Source organism: Bubalus kerabau, chromosome 12, assembly GCF_029407905.1.
Source record: "Bubalus kerabau isolate K-KA32 ecotype Philippines breed swamp buffalo chromosome 12, PCC_UOA_SB_1v2, whole genome shotgun sequence".
Lineage (NCBI taxonomy): Eukaryota > Metazoa > Chordata > Mammalia > Artiodactyla > Bovidae > Bubalus > Bubalus kerabau.
The window spans coordinates 73,514,270-73,533,761 of NC_073635.1; the positions used below are offsets into that span (position 1 = coordinate 73,514,270).

General features: G+C 39.0%; 1 protein-coding gene across 1 annotated transcript in view; it reads left to right on the forward strand.

The window, feature by feature from the left end:
- LOC129624651 (ATP-binding cassette sub-family C member 4-like) overlaps nucleotides 1–19,492 on the forward strand; it is a 164,462-nt gene that overhangs the window by 117,297 nt on the left and 27,673 nt on the right. The window contains exons 26-27 of the mRNA XM_055542806.1: nucleotides 4,989–5,144; nucleotides 13,600–13,689. Of these exons, the coding sequence (XP_055398781.1) occupies nucleotides 4,989–5,144; nucleotides 13,600–13,689 (246 nt within the window). The remainder of the gene's footprint in view (nucleotides 1–4,988; nucleotides 5,145–13,599; nucleotides 13,690–19,492) is intronic.

A 19,492-nucleotide genomic window follows, 5' to 3' on the forward strand; every position in this document is an offset into this window, starting at 1 on the left:
GTGAAAAGTGAAAGTGAAGTCGCTCAGTCCTGTCCGGCTCTGAGCAACCCTATGGACTGCAGCCTACCGGGCTCCTTTGTCCATGGGATTTTCCAGGCAAGAGTACTGGAGTGGGGTGCCATTGCCTTCTCCGATCAAGCAGTAGAGGATCTGTTAAATAAATGATCACATGTACTATAATATTATGCAACAATTAATGTAATTTTTTATGAAATATGAAATGAAAGCACATATAACAGTATGTTCACATTAATCCCATTTTGTTTAAATATGTGAACTTGTATCTTTAAGAATACATCCAAAAAAATAACAACAGCAACAACAAAAAGAACATATATAGAAGCCTAGAAAGTTAAAAACATCATTTTAAGAATGTTTTTTTCAGAGTGCTGGGGCATAGCTAGTATTTATTTACTTTTCAAATTCATTTGTACTGATTATGATCAAGGAAAGAGTTTATTTTGTTTTTTAAACACTGTGTGCCTGGGAAAGATGTAATGAGAGTAAGTGGGGGAGATGGATGAAGGGGTGGTTTTGTGTGGAGCATTGGGTGTTGATTATGTTGAATTTGATGTGTGAAGAGAGATCCAGGAGTAAGTGTCTAACAAGTTGTGTTATCATCAGAGAGCAACCTGGTTGGAAAAACAGAAAGGCGCCACTGAAGAAAATAACAGAAGATTTTCTTTAAGAGTCTTTATAATTGTATCTATTTCTTTATTTTTGGCTGGGCTGGGTCTCTGTTGCTGCTAGGGCTCCTCTCTAGTTACTGTGTGTGGGCTTCTCACTGTGGTGTCTTCTCTTGTTAAGAGCATGGGCTATAGGGTGAGAGGGCTTCAACAGTTGTGGCACATAGGCTCAATGGTTGTGGTTCATGGATTCTTGAGTGCAGGCTTAATAGTTGTGGCTCGCAGGCTTAGTTGCTTTGCAGCATGTGGGATTCTCCTGGACTGGGGATTGAACCCACATCTCCTGCACTGGCAGGCAGTTTCTTTACCACTGAGCCATCAGGGAAGACCCCAGGTGTCTTTAGATTGAAGAATGTAAGCTTACTGACACTGGTGACACTCTCCATGGGCAATTGGTAAAACCCTATGGTTACCCAGAAAAGACATTTGGACTATAGCTTTGATGACTGAACTCTAGGAATGATCAGAATCAGGTTTTATTTGAGTTGCCTTTTTCTTTTTGGGGGGTCTGAGGCCATGCAGCATGTGGAATCTTACTTCCCTGACCAGGGATCGAATCCATGCCTCCAGCAGTAGAAGCACAGACTCTTAACCCCTGGAATGCCAGGGAAGTCCCTTGGTTTTTTAGTCCTCTTCACTGGAGTTTGGAACTCACAGTCCTGTGGTAATGAACAGTCCTCGGTGCCCCTACATATCTCAATCCATTTATGCAAAGTTTACAGATGTTCCCATTTGCACAGATGAATCAGTTTTGGTGGAGCTGATAACATGGGAACATACACACATTCTCACAGATCAGTTCTCACCTGTGTCCTGATGTGTGTTGATTTGTGTCTAAGAATACTCAGAAATATAGGCCCACCTGTTTTACTGTGCTTCACAGATAATGCTTTTAAAAAAATGGACATTTATGGCAACGCTGTGTCAGGCAAGTACACTGGCACCATTTTTCCAATAGCATTTGCTCACTTCATGTCTCTGTCAGATTTTGATAATTCTTGCAGTATTTCAAACCATTTTATTATTATTATATTTATTATCCTGATCTGTGATCAGTGGCTTTTAATGTTACTACCCTATAAATGCTTAGATGGTTAGCATTCTTTTAACAATAAAGTATTTGAGGTATGTACATTTTTTATATATAATGCTATTGTACATCACTAGACTACAGTATAGTATAAACCTAACTTTTATTTGCATAGAGAAATAAAACATTCATATAACTTGGTTTATTTTGATATTCAAAATATCTTTGAGGCCTGCCTGTACACAGAATGCATGAGCCACATAAATACATACTATGACCTGCCTATATGCAGAGAATGGCCCATCTATATTATATGAATTAGGGTTTAACATAAGGTACAAAATGTCCTGAGAAGCCTGTATGCAGATCAAGAAGCAACAGTTAGAACCGGACATGGAGCAATGGACTGGTTCAAAATTAGGAAAGGAGTACCTCAAGGGTGTATATCATCACTCTGCTTATTCAACTTAATGCAGAGTACAGCATGCGAAATGCTGGGCTGGATGAAGCACAAGCTGGAATCAAGACTGCTGGGAGAAATATCAGTAACCTCAGATAAGCAGATGATATCACCTGAATGGCAGAAAGCAAAGAGGAACTAAAGAGCCTTTTGATGAAGGTGAAAGAGGAGAGTGAAAAATCTGGCTTAAAACTCAACATACAAAAAACTAAGATCACAGCATCTGGTTCCATCACTTCATGTCAAATAGATGGAGAAACAATGAAAAGAGTGATAGACTTTATTTTCTTAGGCTCAGAAACTCACTGTGGATGGTGACTGCAGCCATGAAATTAGAAGACACTTGCTCCTTAGAAGAAAAGCTATGACAAACCTAGACAGAATATTAAAAAGCAGAGACATTACTTTGCTGACAAACGTGCGTATAGTTAAAGCGATGGTATTTCCAGTAGTCATGTACGGATATAAGGGTTGGGTCATAAAGAAGGCTGGGCACTGAAGAATTGATATTTTTGAACTGGGGTGCTGGAGAAGACTCTTCAGAATCCCTTGAACAGCAAGGAGATCAAACCATTCAATCCTAAAGGCAATCAGTCCTGAATATTCATTGGAAGAACTGATGCTGAAGCTCCAATACTTTGGCCACCTGACACAAAGAGCCAACTCATTGGAAAAGACCCTGATGCTGGGAAAGACTGAAGGCAGGAGGAGAAGGGGACAACAAAGGATGAAATGGTTGTGTGGCATCACGATTCAATGGGCATGAGTTTGAGCAAACTCCAGGAGATAGGGAAGGACAGGGAAACCTGGAGTGCTGCAGTCCATGGGGTTGCAAAGAGTCAGACACTACTGAACAATATCAAAATATCTTATAGTCATTGCATTATCTTTATAAGATAATAAAATTAGCTGAACCCACTTTTCTTACGTTTAATCTCTATAAAGATAAATTCTTTTTTGAAGTGCCATGATTGATTTTACAGACTAAGATGTGAAACTTCAGAGGTTTTCAAATCAGGAAACATGAAAAGTTCTAAGCATTCCGATTATATTACTCAGAAAGATTTATTTCTTCTTTTTTTTTTTTTTTAACACTAGCTTCTTTTTTTTTTCTTTTTTTTTAATTTTATTTTATTTTTAAACTTTACATAACTGTATAGATTTATTTCTTCTTTATTTAAAGCCAGGAGTTTTAAAACTTTACTGATTTACAAATGATTCAAGCATATCTTACACTCTCATCAATTCCAGATTTTACATAGAGATGAAATCATCTCTTGGAAAACTTCCTTCAGAAAATTTGCACTTAGGCTTCCTGGGTGGCTCAGACGGTAGAGAATCTGCCTGCAAAGTAGGAGACACGGGTTCCATCCCTGGGTCAGAAAGATCCCCTGAAGTAGGAAATGGCAACCCACTCTAGTATTCTTTCCTGGAGAATTCCATGGACAGAGGAGCCTGGCAGGCCACAGTCCATGGAGTCGCAAAGAGTTGGACATGACTGATCGTCTAATGCTTTCTTTCATTTTAAAATTCATTGGTAAAAAAGGCCAGTTTCTGCATATATATTTGCATATACTATCCCCTACCAGCATTTTACCTAGGAAAAGGAAATGGCAACCCACTCCAGTATTCTTGCCCGGAGAATCCCATGGACAGAGGAGTCTGGCAGGTGACAGTCCATGGGTCGCAAGAGTCAGACACAACTTAGCAACTAAACTACCAACCACCAGCATTTTACCTACATTGTATTGATTCTTTAACCTTACTGTTAGTGCATTTAGTTTCTCTCTGCTTTGCTTTTAATAAATAGACTGACGCTTGACATGTGTTTTTCCAAGGTTCAATTTTAAGTATTAATAAAATGTCTTTTGAACTGCTCCAATGAAAGGTCCAATGTAAATATCAAATATTGTCTGTGTTGTTGTTGGTCTCAATATGTACATTTTGTCTACTGGCCTCTGTCTTTCAAGACTGAGACCTGCATTTTATATGTGAAGATGTTTCCTTTCAAGATAAAATGTAATTAAGGTATTTAATATCAGGAAGTGATTTCATTTTTCTGCCGAAGAATAATTCCTCTTAAATAAATAACATACCCCTGAGAAAGTGAATATTGTTTGTGTATAATCCTTCTGACTTGACTTGTTGATATCTCTGTAAAATTACCCATGTAATTCTCAAGGTCAAATTACACAGGGAGTAGGAATAAAACTAATTCAAAATTGACTTCTTATGGACCACTTAGGAGACTGCTGGATTTTCACTACAGTCAGGTTATTTAAGTCATCTTCTTCCTTTATTTATGGATGTTAGTTACATACATACACACAAACAAACACACATATATAACACATACATATACATGTCTCCCCCTCTAACATACCACATAACAGATACTATGTGATAATTATAGAAAACAAACAATTTTCTGCATATTAAGCATTTACTCAGGGAAATATGAATAGAAGGCATAAAAGTCGTTATACTTTATATTGTGTATTCTAGAGATGATGGTGGTCTCATTTAGGGACATTTGTGAATTTCTGTCATTTTTGGTTGCCACAGTTTTGGGCGTTGCATCTGGTATCTAGTGGGTTCATGGCTACTGTTAATCATCCTACAATATACAGGACAGGCCCCCAACCCTCAACAATGAATTATCTGGTCCAAAATGTCAGCAGGACCTTGCTTGAGAAACTTATAGACTATTCTTTACATATAATAGAACTTATAAAATTCATCTTCAACAATCAGGGTTCTCCTGGGTTTTGTGCATCCTGTTAATTCTTCATCCCCCTGGGTCTCTTTACAGGTTGGCATTGTGGGAAGAACAGGAGCTGGAAAAAGTTCCCTCATTGCTGCCCTTTTTAGATTGTCAGAACCTGAAGGTAGCATTTGTATTGATGACATCTTGACAACCAGGATTGGACTGCACGATTTAAGGAAGAAAATGTCAGTTGCACTTCAGGTATGCATAGCAGAGCACTCTCACATGTTCTTTTCATAAGGTGTCTAAAGTTTAAGTGCTTTTAATTTGATTGGTCTTTTCAAGTTAAGTGAATGAGTTGATCCTTTTCTACCCAATAGAGCATATTTTTAGCAGGAGGTATTTTCAACAAACACTTTCATTGGATACCAGGTTTTGTTTTGTTTTGTTTCATCTGTTAGTTTTGTGTGCATGTGATTTAATAACTTACTGAGATAGATTTCTGGACTCAGACTTCCTCAGTTTCCACAATGTTATCCACTGATAATCACATAATTCTGAGAACAGAAGGATAAATGGTTTGCTTAGCACTGCAGAGTTTCCTATAGGGAAACATGGATTTTATTAATAAGTGTCTTATAGATATAATTTTGCTGTGGGAAATGAGGACATCTTTTCAAAAGTGATATCTCCTTGGAGAACTTTCTGTGAAACTGGGGCTTTGAGAATTATAGGATATATAGAAGCTTTGGGGAGACTGATAATTTAGCCATTAATGAATAATTTTCACCAGGGAGGCAGTACAGAATAATAAGGAAGAGCAGTGGACTCAGAATTCTGTCTCTGTGTACCTTGGTTTTCTCTGTCTAACAAAGCTGATAATGATATCACCCCCTCAGTCTGTTGTGAGGACAAAATAGGTCAGTGAGTGTGAAGTGGTTCATGTAGACCCATATGTGCCTGCTGTGATGGTGGAGTGCTGAGTTGGCCATCTCTTCCTGGGCTCTGATTCTGTTTTCTTTTCTTCTTCTTCGTAAAGTAGTATAACTTTCAGGGAGAGTTTTGGAGACTGGATTATATAGACGGGTAGACACTCCTGTCTTTCCTTGTGGTTCATTCACTGAACATAATTCCATGATATTTACTGAGAATTACTATCCTCCAAGTATATAGCCAAGGGCAACCTAGTTCCTGTGTCCTCATCTATCATCCTGCCCAGTGCTTTGACAGACATGCTTATTTAAAAAAAAAAATTGAGTTTTTTATTTATATACTTAATAATCATTTTCCCATCAAAGAAAGCTCAGAAAAATACCTGCTTGAGATGAGAAACAGAGAGGAGAGGAGAGAGAATGAGCCAGGCAAATGTGCTTCCTGGAATGTGGGTGCAATATGTCCTGAAATACCTGTTTATCAGGAAGCATGTACAACATGGCTCCCAAAGGAAGGCGGATGTGGACTTGGGTACAAGTGTTGCTACCTACCCATGACCTCAAAAATACCTGGAATTACTCTAAATAATTTTAAAACCAAGATATTCTTTTCAGACTCTAGTGAAATGCCACCTCACACCCCTTAAGATGTCTGTTATCAAAGAAAAGAGAGAGAAAAATGAAAATGATAAGCATTGGCAAGGATGTAGAGAAATTAGAATCCTTGTTCATTGCTGATAGTAATGTAAAATAGTCCAGCTACTATGGAAATCAACTTGGTGGTTGCTCTGAAAAGTTAATGATGGAATTGTCATCAGTTCAGTTCAGTTCAGTTCAGTCTCTCAGTCACGTCCGACTCTTTGCGACCCCATGAATCACAGCAGGCTAGGCCTCCCTGTCCATCACCGACTCCCAGAGTTTACTCAAACTCTTGTCCATCGAGTCGATGATGCCATCCAGCCATCTCATCCTCTGTCGTCCCCTTCTCCTCCTTCCCCCAATCCCTCCCAGCATCAGGGCCTTTTCCAATGAGTCAACTCTTTGCATGATGTGGCCAAAGTATTGGAGTTTCAGCTTCAGCATCAGTCCTTCCAATGAACACCCAGGACTGATCTCCTTTAGAATGGACTGGTTGGATCTCCTTGCAGTCCAAGGGACTCTCAAGAGTCTTCTCCAACACCACAGTTCAAAAGTATCAATTTTTCGGTGCTCAGCTTTCTTCACAGTCCAACTTTCACATCCATACATGACCACTGGAAAAACCATAGTCTATTACCTACCTAGCAATTCTACTTTAGAGTATAAACCCCAAAGAATTGGAAGAAAGGTCTTGAAGAAATGCTGAAACGTGTTTGTTATAGCAACATTATTCTCAACAGCAAAAAAGTGGAGGCACTCAAATGTCCATTGACAGATGAGTCAACAAACAAAATGTGGTGCATACCCATACAGTAGAATATTACTCAGCCTTAATAAAGAAGAAAATTCTGACACATGCTATAGCACAGATGAACCTTGAAAAAATTAAGCTAAGTGAAATAAGTCATTTACAAAGGATAAATACTGTATGATTCTACTATAGGAGTTACCTAGAATAGCAAATTCATGGATACAGGATGTAGAATGGTGGGTGCCAGGAGTGGCCAGGAGAGGGGAGATGTTGTTTAATGGGTACAGAGTTTCAGTTCCTTAAGATGAAAGGAAATCTGTGGCTGGGTGGTGGTGATGGCTGTACAACAGTATGAATGTATTTAGCGTCACTGGACTGCGCACTTAACGTGGTTAATCCAGCAAATTTTATGTATATTTTATCACAATTGAAAAAAAATTTTTTTCAAAGGTATCCCTTTCAGGAAAAATGGGAAGAATGTTTCAGCACATTCAGTCCCCATATTTAAAGATTTCCTCTGGTTATTAAATTTATGACTTATGGTTACAGTATAAAATAAATGAGCTTAGATTCCCAAGTTTTATGTTTTGATGGTACTCATCACTAAAATGGTCATGTGAGATTAGTTAGTAGAAATAAAGGGCATGTCTGTAAATTCCTTTCATATTATTGGATGCAAAGCTTTAGAAACATGCCCTGCGTTATTTTTAATGCTTCTTAATAGGAAAAAGTTGCATGTTTGTATACATAAAATAACTCTGTAAATAAATAACATTGGATGATTTTTTGGCTCTGCCAATAATATTTGGAAGCACATCTGAGCAAGGACTAAACAGGCCTTGACCTCAGCATGTTTTGGTTCTGTTCTGTTGGTTTCCATCCTTCCTTGGAGCATGTTCTAGGTACACACTCCAGAGAGTGTGTTTACAGAATAGTGCTGAGCTTTGTATCCATGTAGATTCCACTTTTTATGCCTTTGTCTCCAAGGTGCAGTGTTGGTTGATTAAAGAAAAAGAATCTGGAGAGAACTTTCAATGTGTAAAGATTCCCAGGAAGCCATTCAGGAGGCAGACGGGGATAGAATGGTAGTGTAGACCCAGTGCCAGTGTGACCCACAGTTTATTCCTGCTCTGCCTCGTCGACTGTGGGGCCTTGATGATGTAACTTGGCTGCCAAGCATCAACATCCTCGTCCTTAAACCCGGTCTGGAAATCATGGACCCACAGATTTGTGAAGATGTAGCTTAGTGAGATAATGTTTGTGCCCATGTCTCATTCTTAGGAGTGCTCAGTCATCAGGAACTGTTAATATTCTTAAGAATCAGGGCACTGGCCTTTTGGGTATTGTTTCTACTTAAGTAAAAAGAGTAACACCTTCTGAAATGACTTTTCTCTTTAATTTTTGTTTATGTGTTCATGGTCTTTGGTGATTATATTTATTGCTTAATAATAAAAACTAAATTGTTACATAAATATTAATAGTAAAGCAAAGAAACAAAAACAAACAAAAAACACAATAGGAATTTTGGGGAAAAGCATAACAGAGAAATGTGTCTAACATTTTCCACCAAGAGCAAGAACTCAGACTAAAATTTTTTTGTATTTTGATTTCTGGCTTTCCTCGCACCAGATTCTTTCCTGACTATCACCTTGTACATGATCTTACTTTCCAATCCCCCACCAAAACCTCCAGCCTTTTTCTCAGCCCTCTGCACACTCTTGACTATTTTCTTTCTCTCTTTGAGGACAGGGCCTATATCTCTCATTTCTGTTCCTCTAGTGCTTGTTACAGTCCCTGACAAGTTACAAGAATATTAATAATAATTCCTAAAGTTTATGGAATTGTTAATACATTTTAGTTTCGTATCCCACCATTTCCTGCTTAATCCTCACAATTTGTTGTTATCTTTATCTGACAGATTTAAACACTGAGTTACTGGGAGCTTATCCTATTTTTCAAGTAAGGGGCAGAACCAGGATTCAAATTTTATGTGTGCCTATTTTTTTAAATTGAAGTATAGTTGATTCTGGAGAAGGCAATGGCACTCCACTCCAGTACTTTTGCCTGGAAAATCCCATGGGCAAAGGAGCCTGGTAGGCTGCAGTCCATGGGGTCGCTAAGATGTCAGGCACGACTGAGCAACTTCACTTTCACTTTTCACTTTCATGCATTGGAGAAGGAAATGGCAACCCACTCCAGTGTTCTTGCCTGGAGAATCCCAGGGACGGCGGAGCCTGGTGGGCTGCTGTCTATGGGGTCGCACAGAGTCGGACACGACTGAAGCGACTTAGTAGTAGCAGCATAGTTGATTCACAGTGTTTCAGTTGTATAGCGAAGAGTTTCAGTTTTATCTTCAAAGACTCCCATCGCAGCAGAGTAAAATCCAAAGTACTAGTAAGTACTAGTCATATAACAGAGACCTACGCTCTCCAGTCTCCACCTTGTCCACTTCTTAGTCATGTCCAACTCTTTGTGACCCCATGGACTGCAGCACACCAGGATTCCCTGTCCATCACCAACTCCTGGAACTTGCTCGAACTCATGTCCATTGAGTTGGTGATGCCATCCAACCATCCCCCTCTCCTCCTGTCTTCAATCTTTCCCAGCATCAGGGTCTTTCCAGTGAGTCAGCTCTTCATATCAGATGGCCAAAGTATTGAAGCTTTAGCTTCAGTATCAGTACTTCCAGTGAATATTCAAGGTTGATTTCCTTTAGGAGTGACTGGTTTGATCTCCTTGCAGTCCAAGGGCCTCTCAAGAATCTTCTCCAACACCACAATTAAAAGCATCAATTCTTCAGCTGTGTTGTACTCATCAGATATTTTTACCATTTTTCCTACCATCCCACTTGGAAGGACTCCCCAAACCATAGCAAGAATGAATAACTATAGAACAAAGCCAGAAGATACTACTCCTATTGCTCTGTCCCTCATTTGGACAATATCAATTTAGAAATGGGTTTATGCACTTGTATGTTATGGGCTGATATGTGTCAGTTGAAGATACTCAAAATGTTATCCCTCCCAATCAAGAGCCCTTTGTCTTTACAGCATCTTGCTAGCTGCAGAGGTGGAGAAAGTCTGTTAGTTTGGTTGCCTGAATTTACTTGTCTAAGTGCAAAAACTTACATTCCTCTTCCCCCAAATGAGTAGGAAGCAGTGATGCTTGTGTCTCAACACCCCAATATAGGGAACTTAGGAAGCTGAGAGCAGACTCTGAAGATGGGGAGCCCAGTGCTGTTTCTTTGAGTTGTCTCTCTTAGCTGAGCCAGGCCCATACCATCTTCCCTAGATCCTGGGTCCTTGTGATCCAGGAAGCATCAGGAGCTTCCATGGTGTTCTCTCTTCCTCCCAGGCTCATCCCCATCACTGCTTACCCTGCATGAACAGGTCAGAACTGGGGAGATGTGATGGTAACAAGGACCTGGGCAGGAGCAGAGACAGGGTAGTAGGGACATAGACCATCAGTCCTGGGGGGAACTTTCAAAGATAAATTCTGTGTTTTTAAGAAGATACTCCTCAACTTCTGTTCAAAATTTTAGGAATAATCTAAAATGAAAGTTCTTCTTAACAAATTTCCAGAAACACAACAGGTAGCTGAAGTATGTGTGTTCTTTGTGCTCAGGATCTGAAGTAGTTAAATTGAGATTGAGATTATATGCAGGGAGTAGCCTGCTTACTTGAAAGAAACTGGAAAATGAAGGGAAGATGGAGAGGGGAAGGAGGAAGAATATTGGGGACCAGCCTCCCCTCGCCTGGCTATGTCGCTTGTGTAAAACTCATGGAGACAGCTGAAGGATGAGAAATCACCTGGATGTGGGAATCTTAAGGTTGATAATTACAAAGAGTAACAAGTTTTATAAAAATCTGAAGTAGAATTATGGTTATTCCCCTGAAAAGGAACATATTTATTTCAAGCTTCAAGCTCCAGGTTCTCTTTTATACTTTGACAAAAGCATTAGGTTATAGGTTTGACATTTTCAGTTCCCCTTCACCCAGATTAATTGTCTCATTGTTGCCCTTCAAACAGAGTTCCTGCCTCAGTGATTCTCTCAGAATGGTGTTTACTTGTGATTACATTGTAACTCATGCTTATGTCTGGGCTGCATACCACATTCCTCAGTTTATTTCTTATCTTTCTAAATCCTGCTTGCCCCTAATTTCCTAAGATCACTATCTCCTATAAAAGCTTCTAGTTATTAATATCTCTAAAATTCCTAATCCCTACAAGCTATAGTAAAATATGCTAACACTACAACATTCCTAAACTTTTAGCTTCTAACTATTCTTAACTATTCTTAAACCCTAAACTCAGCAAACTTCCTTTGCCATAAACATTTCCCTCACAAACAGATCTCAGATTATAATCCTTCCCATGGCCTCAAGCTGCAGCCTACGTGCTCATTCTGGAATGCTCTTTGTAAAGGTCCTTGAACAAATGTCAGTGGTTAACTTTATGGATTATTCTCTGGGCACAACTGCAGAAGGCTTTGTGCCTTCTCACACTCCTCTCAAGAACAAGAACCACTTTAACATTCTTTCCAGCCAAGTCAACCGAAGAAAGGAAAAAACAAGTCAGAATCACAGGACCTAACTCCTTCATCCCAGGACCATGCCTGAAGGATGAGGAGAGGGGGTTGGGGCCGTGCCTCCATTTTGTTAGCAATGCCTAATGCAGCTCCCAACAAGTACTCATTCTGAAATATTGTATGAGTAGTGATTTTCAGTGCTTTGGAAGCATATTGGCCACTTAATCAACTTTGTGCAATTAAATCTCCCTTTATAATGTCTTTTTAATTGTGGATTTTGCTCAGGAGTATGTCTTTTTTTTTGGTGGCATACCCTGAGTTTTCTGTATTCATTTCTCTCTCACTAGACTTAAAACTGAGACCATATTGAAGGAAGGATTGGAAGGCTTCCTGAGTATCATTCTTCCTCATGATTAGGGAAAAGAAATGTCTGTCTTCTTCATCTTTCCTCTTGGGCTTTTGTGAAGTGAGGAAAAAAATCCAGCCCCAAGGCCAGGTGGGATTTGAATGTGGGGATTCTGAGCAGTTCTGGGCACTTGTGGAAGACTCAGGTCTCCTCTTGTTCCCACACATGTGCCTCCCCTTGTCCTGCCCCCTTCACTGAAAGGAGCCAATTGGGCTCTTCTCTTCTGCGCATATTCTTATGACCTGGCTTACTGAGCCTTCCAGAAGAAAATGTAAATGGCCTACATTAGTTTATGTATGGGATTCTCTATTGAGGCAAGAAGAGACATATATTCCCAGATTAATTTACTTGTGGCTCCTCCTGAAGCAGAGGAATAGGAAGAACTATTTAAATTAAAATATCATGACACAGCAGAGAAGGCAATGGCACCCCACTCCGGTACTCTTGCCTGGAAAATCCCATGGATGGAGGAGCCTGGTAGGCTGCAGTCCATGGGGTCGTGAAGAGTCCGACACGACTGAGCGACTTCACTTTCATTTTTCACTTTCATGCATTGGAGAAGGAAATGGCAACCCACTCCAGTGTTCTTGCCTGGAGAATCCCAGGGATGGGGGAGCCTGGTGGGCTGCCCTCTATGGGGTCGCACAGAGTCGGACACAACTGAAGTGACTTAGCATAGCATAGCATAGCATCATGACACAGGTCACAGTGGGTTTCAGGTCCTCCTGTCCTTGCAGTTAATAATGAAGTTCTGTGAGGCAGGCCAGCCTAACACACATGTGAGAGAACATGGGGGCCAACTGATGCCAAAATCAGAGCTGATCTCTCCATGGACATTGGTGCTGCAGACCCCAGGAGCTGACGTTCCCCTTGCACATGTGGGGATGTTCATTTCACACATGTGGAGAGATTCCAGATCCTAGAAGACAGTCTGACCAATGGAGAAAATAGCCTAGTTTAGTCTTTGGTGCTAATGTGTAAATATTTAATGGTTTGCTTTGAGGCACAAACCTCTACTAATCATGCTGTTGGTATTTCCCAGTCACACCAGGATTGACAGTTAATTTATGTAGATCTTGATGTTAAGTTTCTTGTGTAATTATTTCCTCAGTTTGTGTGAGTGTTTAAACAGATATTTATTACCAGGGTGTGTGTGTGTGTGTTTTTTTTTTTTTTTTTATCAAGTCTTCCTTTGTCTTCAGTTTTTTCCTTAAGATGAAAAAAACTTCTTCAACACTTTATTCTGTTAGTGTTCAGTAGTTCAGAAGATATTTTGTAGCATACTTGGTACAATGGAAAATTATTTTAGAGATACTGTTTTGCAAACATACATTTGCAACTTTATTATTAATAGTTAATGAATTTAGATGTTTTTGTATTTTAATTTTGACAGTCTGTACACATTAGAATAAAATAAAAAGAGGTTAAGGTAATAACACTCACTGTTTTGGCATATTTAGGAACCTGTTTTATTCACTGGAACAATGAGGGAAAATCTGGATCCCTTTAATGAGCATACAGATAACGAACTGTGGAATGCCTTGGAAGAGGTAATTTATTAATAGTAACTGTAATTAACTTGTTAGCATCTGTATATGTGTGTTTACATTTAGAGCATTGCAGATAATTAAGGGGAGCGTGTCAGTTTCACTGACTTCGGTAATAGAAAACACTGATGACATGGGTGCACTTAAAAATGTGTGTATTGATGATGAAAATCAACAATATAATGTGACATGTTTTCATTTTAGCTATTTTCCTAGAACCCTGAACAAATAGACACATTATCTTGTCCTTAGCAGAGTACTCAATTAGATGTTAAAACTGTGGGATCAAATTCTACTAGTGACATAGTGAATTAATTACTCCATTACACTCCAATATTCGTTTTATTCCTCTGGTCTTAGGAAACATCTCCTAAGTGGAGACAATAGTAGTTTTTCCTTATTAAAACTAAAAGATATAAACAAGATCATACTAATGAAATGTAGGAGTTTCATAGGAAAGTGTTTATAAAGGTAAATTATATAGTCGGAATTAATGATGATTATTTATTGGAAATTATGTCATTTTAATGCTGTAGCTTGAATGCAGATAACAGAGCCCTGGAACATCTGCTCAGCTTTCACATGGGAGCTTCATTTCCAGAGAATTTTCTGTTATTTGTGTCATGTTTTCCCTTGCTCCGTTTCTTTGAATTTCTTAACCCTTGCATGAAAAGAAAATTTGACTGTTGCTGTCAGTTTGTATTTTAATACAGACTATTTTGTGATTTTGCATTCCTTTTACAAATCAGTTCTACTGATGGCAGAAACCCTAGACTTCTTTTTTGTAATTTATTTAATTGGAGGCTAATTACTTTACTATATTGCAGTGGTTTTTCCATACATAGTCTTTTGCTTTTAAAAAGTAAGAATGAGCATTCCTATACATTAACAATAAAAGATCAGAAAGAGGAATTAAGAAAACAATCTCATTTACCATTGCAACAAAAAGAATAAAATACCTAGGAATAAACCTATCTAAGGAGACAAAAGACTTGTGCTCATAAAACTACAAGATACTAACAAAAGAAATCAAAGATGACACAAAACAGATGGAGGGATATACCATGTTCTTGGATTGGAAGAAACAATATTGTGAAGATGACTATACACCCAAAGAATCTACAGATTCAATACAATCCCTGTCAAACTACCAGTGGCATTTATCATAGAATTAGAGCCAAAAATTTTTACAGTTTTAATGGAAACACAAAAGATCCCAAGTAGCCAAAGCAGTCTTAAGAAATAAAAATGAAGCTGGAGAAATTAGGTTCCCTGACTTCAGAATATATTATTGAGTTGACCAAAACGTTTGTTACATAAGATTTGATGGAAAAACTTAAATGAACTTTTTCACTAGTTTAATACAGAGCTAGAGTAATCAAGGTGGTATGGCACTGGCACAAAAACAGAAATATAGATCAATGGAACAAGATGGAAAGCTCAGAGATGAACTCACATACCTGTGGTCACCTAACCTATGACAAAGGAAGTAAGCATATACAATGGAGAAAAGGCAGTCTCTTCAGTAAGTGGTGTAGGAAAACTGGACAGCTCTGTGTAAAAGAATAAAATTAGAACACTCCCTGATACCATATACAAAATTAAACTCAAAGTAGATTGAAAATCTAAGTGGAAGGCCAGATACTATGACACTCTTAGAGGACAACACAGGGAAAACACTACCTAAATAACTACTAAGTGTTTGATTGATCTTTTCATTTCAGAGAAGTGTGGCATATATATTTTTTAATCTTTGTTGTTGTTGTTGTTACACAAATCTGAGAGATTTATTGTTCATGTTGGTTTGAATTGGTGTGTTTGTCATTTAGTGTCACCCTTCCAGGGAAGCTCTGAAATCTGTAATATGCAGATAAGCCTTGACTGTAAGCAGGCAGATTTGGAGGTATGACCATTTCCAGGCAGTAATTCTGGTTTCTGAAGGATGTCACCACTGAGTCTTTATACACCCACCCTGCTTTTCAGCAGCATATGGATTTTGTTTTCTTAAATTGGGTCGATTGCTTCACCTTCTGCCTGAAAAACAGTGCACCTCTGATTTCATTTATGTTTGTGAGTCTTTTATGCTTGAGTCCAGCTCCAGCAACCAGGGATTCAACCTGAAGGGGTGAGCGGTGTCAGCAAGAAATGATGCAGCCTCTCAATTTTCTTGGACTGTGTATTTATTTCAAGCTTATAATTCTCTTTTGTACTTTTACAAAAGCATTAGGTTGGAGGTTTGACATTTTCTATTTCCCCTCACCCAGATTTGTTATCTCCATAAATCATTGTTGCCCTTCAAACACAGTTCCTGCTTCAGCGATTCTCTCAGAATAAGCTTTACCATCTATTATCTACTTCCTCTTATGTGTCCTATAGTTAACTTGTGATTACATTGTAACTCATGCTACATTCCTCAGTTTATTTCTTATCTTTCTAAATCCTGTTTGCTCCTAACATCCTGAGCTCACTATCTCTTAAAAAGACTTCTATCAGTATCTCTAAAATTCCTAACCTCTATAAGCTATAATAAAATATGCTAACATTACAACATTTCTTAAATCTTTAACTTCTATTTAATTATTACTAAGCCCTAAATTGAGTAAACTCCTTTGCCATAAACATTTTCCTCACAAATAGGCTACAGATAGCAATCGCTCCCATGGCCTCAGGCTGTGGCCTATGTGCTCATCCTGGAATACTCTTTTGTACAAGTCCTTGAACAAATTTCAGTGATTAACTTTATGAATTATTCTCTGAGCACAACTGCAGAAGGCTTTGTGCCTTCTCATGCTCCTCTCAAGAACAATAAGAAGCTTAATATTCCTTTTCAGTCAACTCAGCCAAGGAGAGGAAAAGACAAGTCAGAATCACAAGGCCCAACTCCTTCATGCCAGGTCCGTGCCTACAGGACAAGGATAGGGGGTTGGGGCCATGCCTCCATTTTGTCAGTAATGCTGAACGCGGCTCCCAACACTTTTGCAGTAAAATTCTACAAGAGAAGAGGTGTGTAGAGCATTTAACAATAAAACACAAAGAACAAAAGGATGATCCATTATTCTTTAATTCATAGGACAAATTTAATAGTGAAATTGGGACACATCTTAAAAAAGAAAAAACAGGAAGTACTGGTAAATTATTTTTCTATTTGTTTCCTAGATTGAGACCTTTTTTCACAGATTCACAGGTAGCATTACTCTAGAATTTTAGAACACATTGTTCCATGGACAGAGAGGCAATCTAAATTATAAAAATGCTGAAGTAGTAGATAATACTAAGATCTACTTCTATTTAAACTACATTTGGAACTTTCTATAAAAAAAAATGTGAGTTTATTTCACGAAGTGAAGTGTGTGGTTTCTATGTATTGCTTCTGGAATTAACCCTGTTAATTTTGGTGATATCACTTAAAGAAATCATCCCATTATTATGCTTCTCTAGGAATTGATTCCTTATGACTATTTTAAAAGAAACCTTACCAAATCATTCATTGAAAAACATACAAATGTAATAAAGAAATAATTCCTAGAGGATCTGGATAAAGGGGTGATTTATCATTCTAAGTTATTGTTGTTCAGTTGCTAAGTCAACTTTAACTCTTTGTGACCTCATGGACTACAGCATGCCAGGCTTTCCTGTCCCTCACCACCTCCTGGAATTTGCCCAAGTTCATGTCCATTGAGTCGATGATGCCATCCAGGCATTTGATCGTCTGATCCCTCTTCTCCTTCTGCCTTCAATGTTTCCCAGCATCAGAGTCTTTTCCAAAGAGTCAACTGTTTGCATCAGGTGGCCAAAATATTGGAACTTCAGCTTCAGCATCAGTCTTTCCAGAGAATATTCAGGGTTGATTTCCTTTAAGACTGACTAGTTTGATCTCCTTGTTTTCCAAGGGACTATGAATAGTGTTCTCCAGTACCACAGTTCAAAAGCATAAATTCTTCAGCTCAGTTCAGTTCAGTCATTCAGTCATGTCTGACTCTTTGCAACCCCATGAATTGCAACACTGAATTTCAGCACGCCAGGCCTCCCTGTCCATCACCAACTCCCGGAGTTCACCCAAACTCATGTCCATAGAGTCAGTGATGCTGTCCAGGCATCACATCCTCTGTTGTCCCTTTCTCCTCCTGCCCCCAATCCCTCCCAGCATCAGAGTCTTTTCCAATGAGTCTGTTCACATGAGGTGGCAAAAGTACTGGAGTTTCAGCTTTAGCATCATTCCTTCCAAAGAACACCCAGGACTGATATTCTTTAGAATGGACTGGTTAGTTCTCCTTGCAGTACAAGGGACTCACAAGAGTCTTCTCCAACACCACAGTTCAAAACCATCAATTCTTCTGCACTCAGCCTTCTGCACAGTCCAACTCTCACATCCATACATGACCACAGGAAAAACCATAGCCTTGATTAGACAGACCTTTGTTGGCAAAGTAATGTCTCTGCTTTTGAATATGCTATCTAGGTTGGTCATAACTTTCCTTCCAAGGAGTAAGCGTCTTTTAATTTCATGGCTGCAGTCACCATCTGCAGTGATTTTGGAGCCCCAAAAAATAAAGTCTGACACTGTTTCCACTGTTTCCCCATCTATTTCCCAAGAAGTGATGGGACCAGATGCCATGATCTTCGTTTTCTGAATGTTGAGCTTTAAGCCAACTTTTTCACTCTCCTCTTTCACTTTCATCAAGAGGCTTTTTAGTTCCTCTTCACTTTCTGCCATAAGGGTGGTGTCATCTGCATATCCGAGGTTATTGATATTTCTCACAGCAATCGTGATTTCAGCTTGTGCTTCTTCCAGCCCAGCATTTCACATGATGTACTCTGCATGTAAGTTAATTAAGTGGGCTGACAATATACACTCTTGATGTACTCCTTTCCCTGTATGGAATCAGTCTATTTTTCCATGTCCAGTTCTAACTCTTCCTTCCTGACCTGCATATATGTTTCTCAAAAGGCAGGTCAGGTGGTCTGGTATTCCCATCTCTTTCAGAATTTTCCACAGTTTATTAATGTGATCCACACAGTCAAAGGCTTTGGCATAGTCAATAAACAGAAATAGATGTTTTTCTGGAACACTCTTGCTTTTTCCATGATCCAGCAGATGTTCGGAATTTGATCTCTGGTTCCTCTGACCTTTCTAAAACCAGCTTGAACATCTGGAAGTTCACGGTTCACTTACTGCTGAAGCCTGGCTTGGAGAATTTTGAGCATTACTTTACTAGCGTGTAGATGAGTGCAATTGTGCGGTAGTTTGAGCATTCTCTGGCATTGCCTTTCTTTGGGATTGGAATGAAAACTGACCTTTTCCAGTCCTGTGGCCACTGCTGAGTTTCCCAAATTTGCTGGCATATTGAGTGCAGCACTTTCACAGCATCATCTTTCAGGATTTGAAATAGCTCAACTGGAATTCCAACACCTCCACTAGCTTTGTTCGTAGTGATGCTTTCTAATGCCCACTTGACTTCACATTCCAGGATGTCTGGCTCTAGGTGAGTGATCACACCATCGTGATTATCTTGGTCATGAAGATCTTTTTTGTTCAGTCCTTCTGTGTATTTTTGCCACCTCTTCTTAATATCTTCTGCTTCTGTAGGTCCATACCATTTCTGTCCTTTATCAAGCCCATCTTTGCATGAAATGTTCCCTTGGTATCTCTAATTTTCTTGAAGAGATCTCTAGTCTTTCCCATTCTGTTGTTTTCCTCTATTTCTTTGCATTGATCACTGAGGAGGGCTTTCTTATCTCTCCTTGCTATTCTTTGAAACTCTGCATTCAGATGCTTATATCTTTCCTTTTGTCTTTTGTTTTTCAC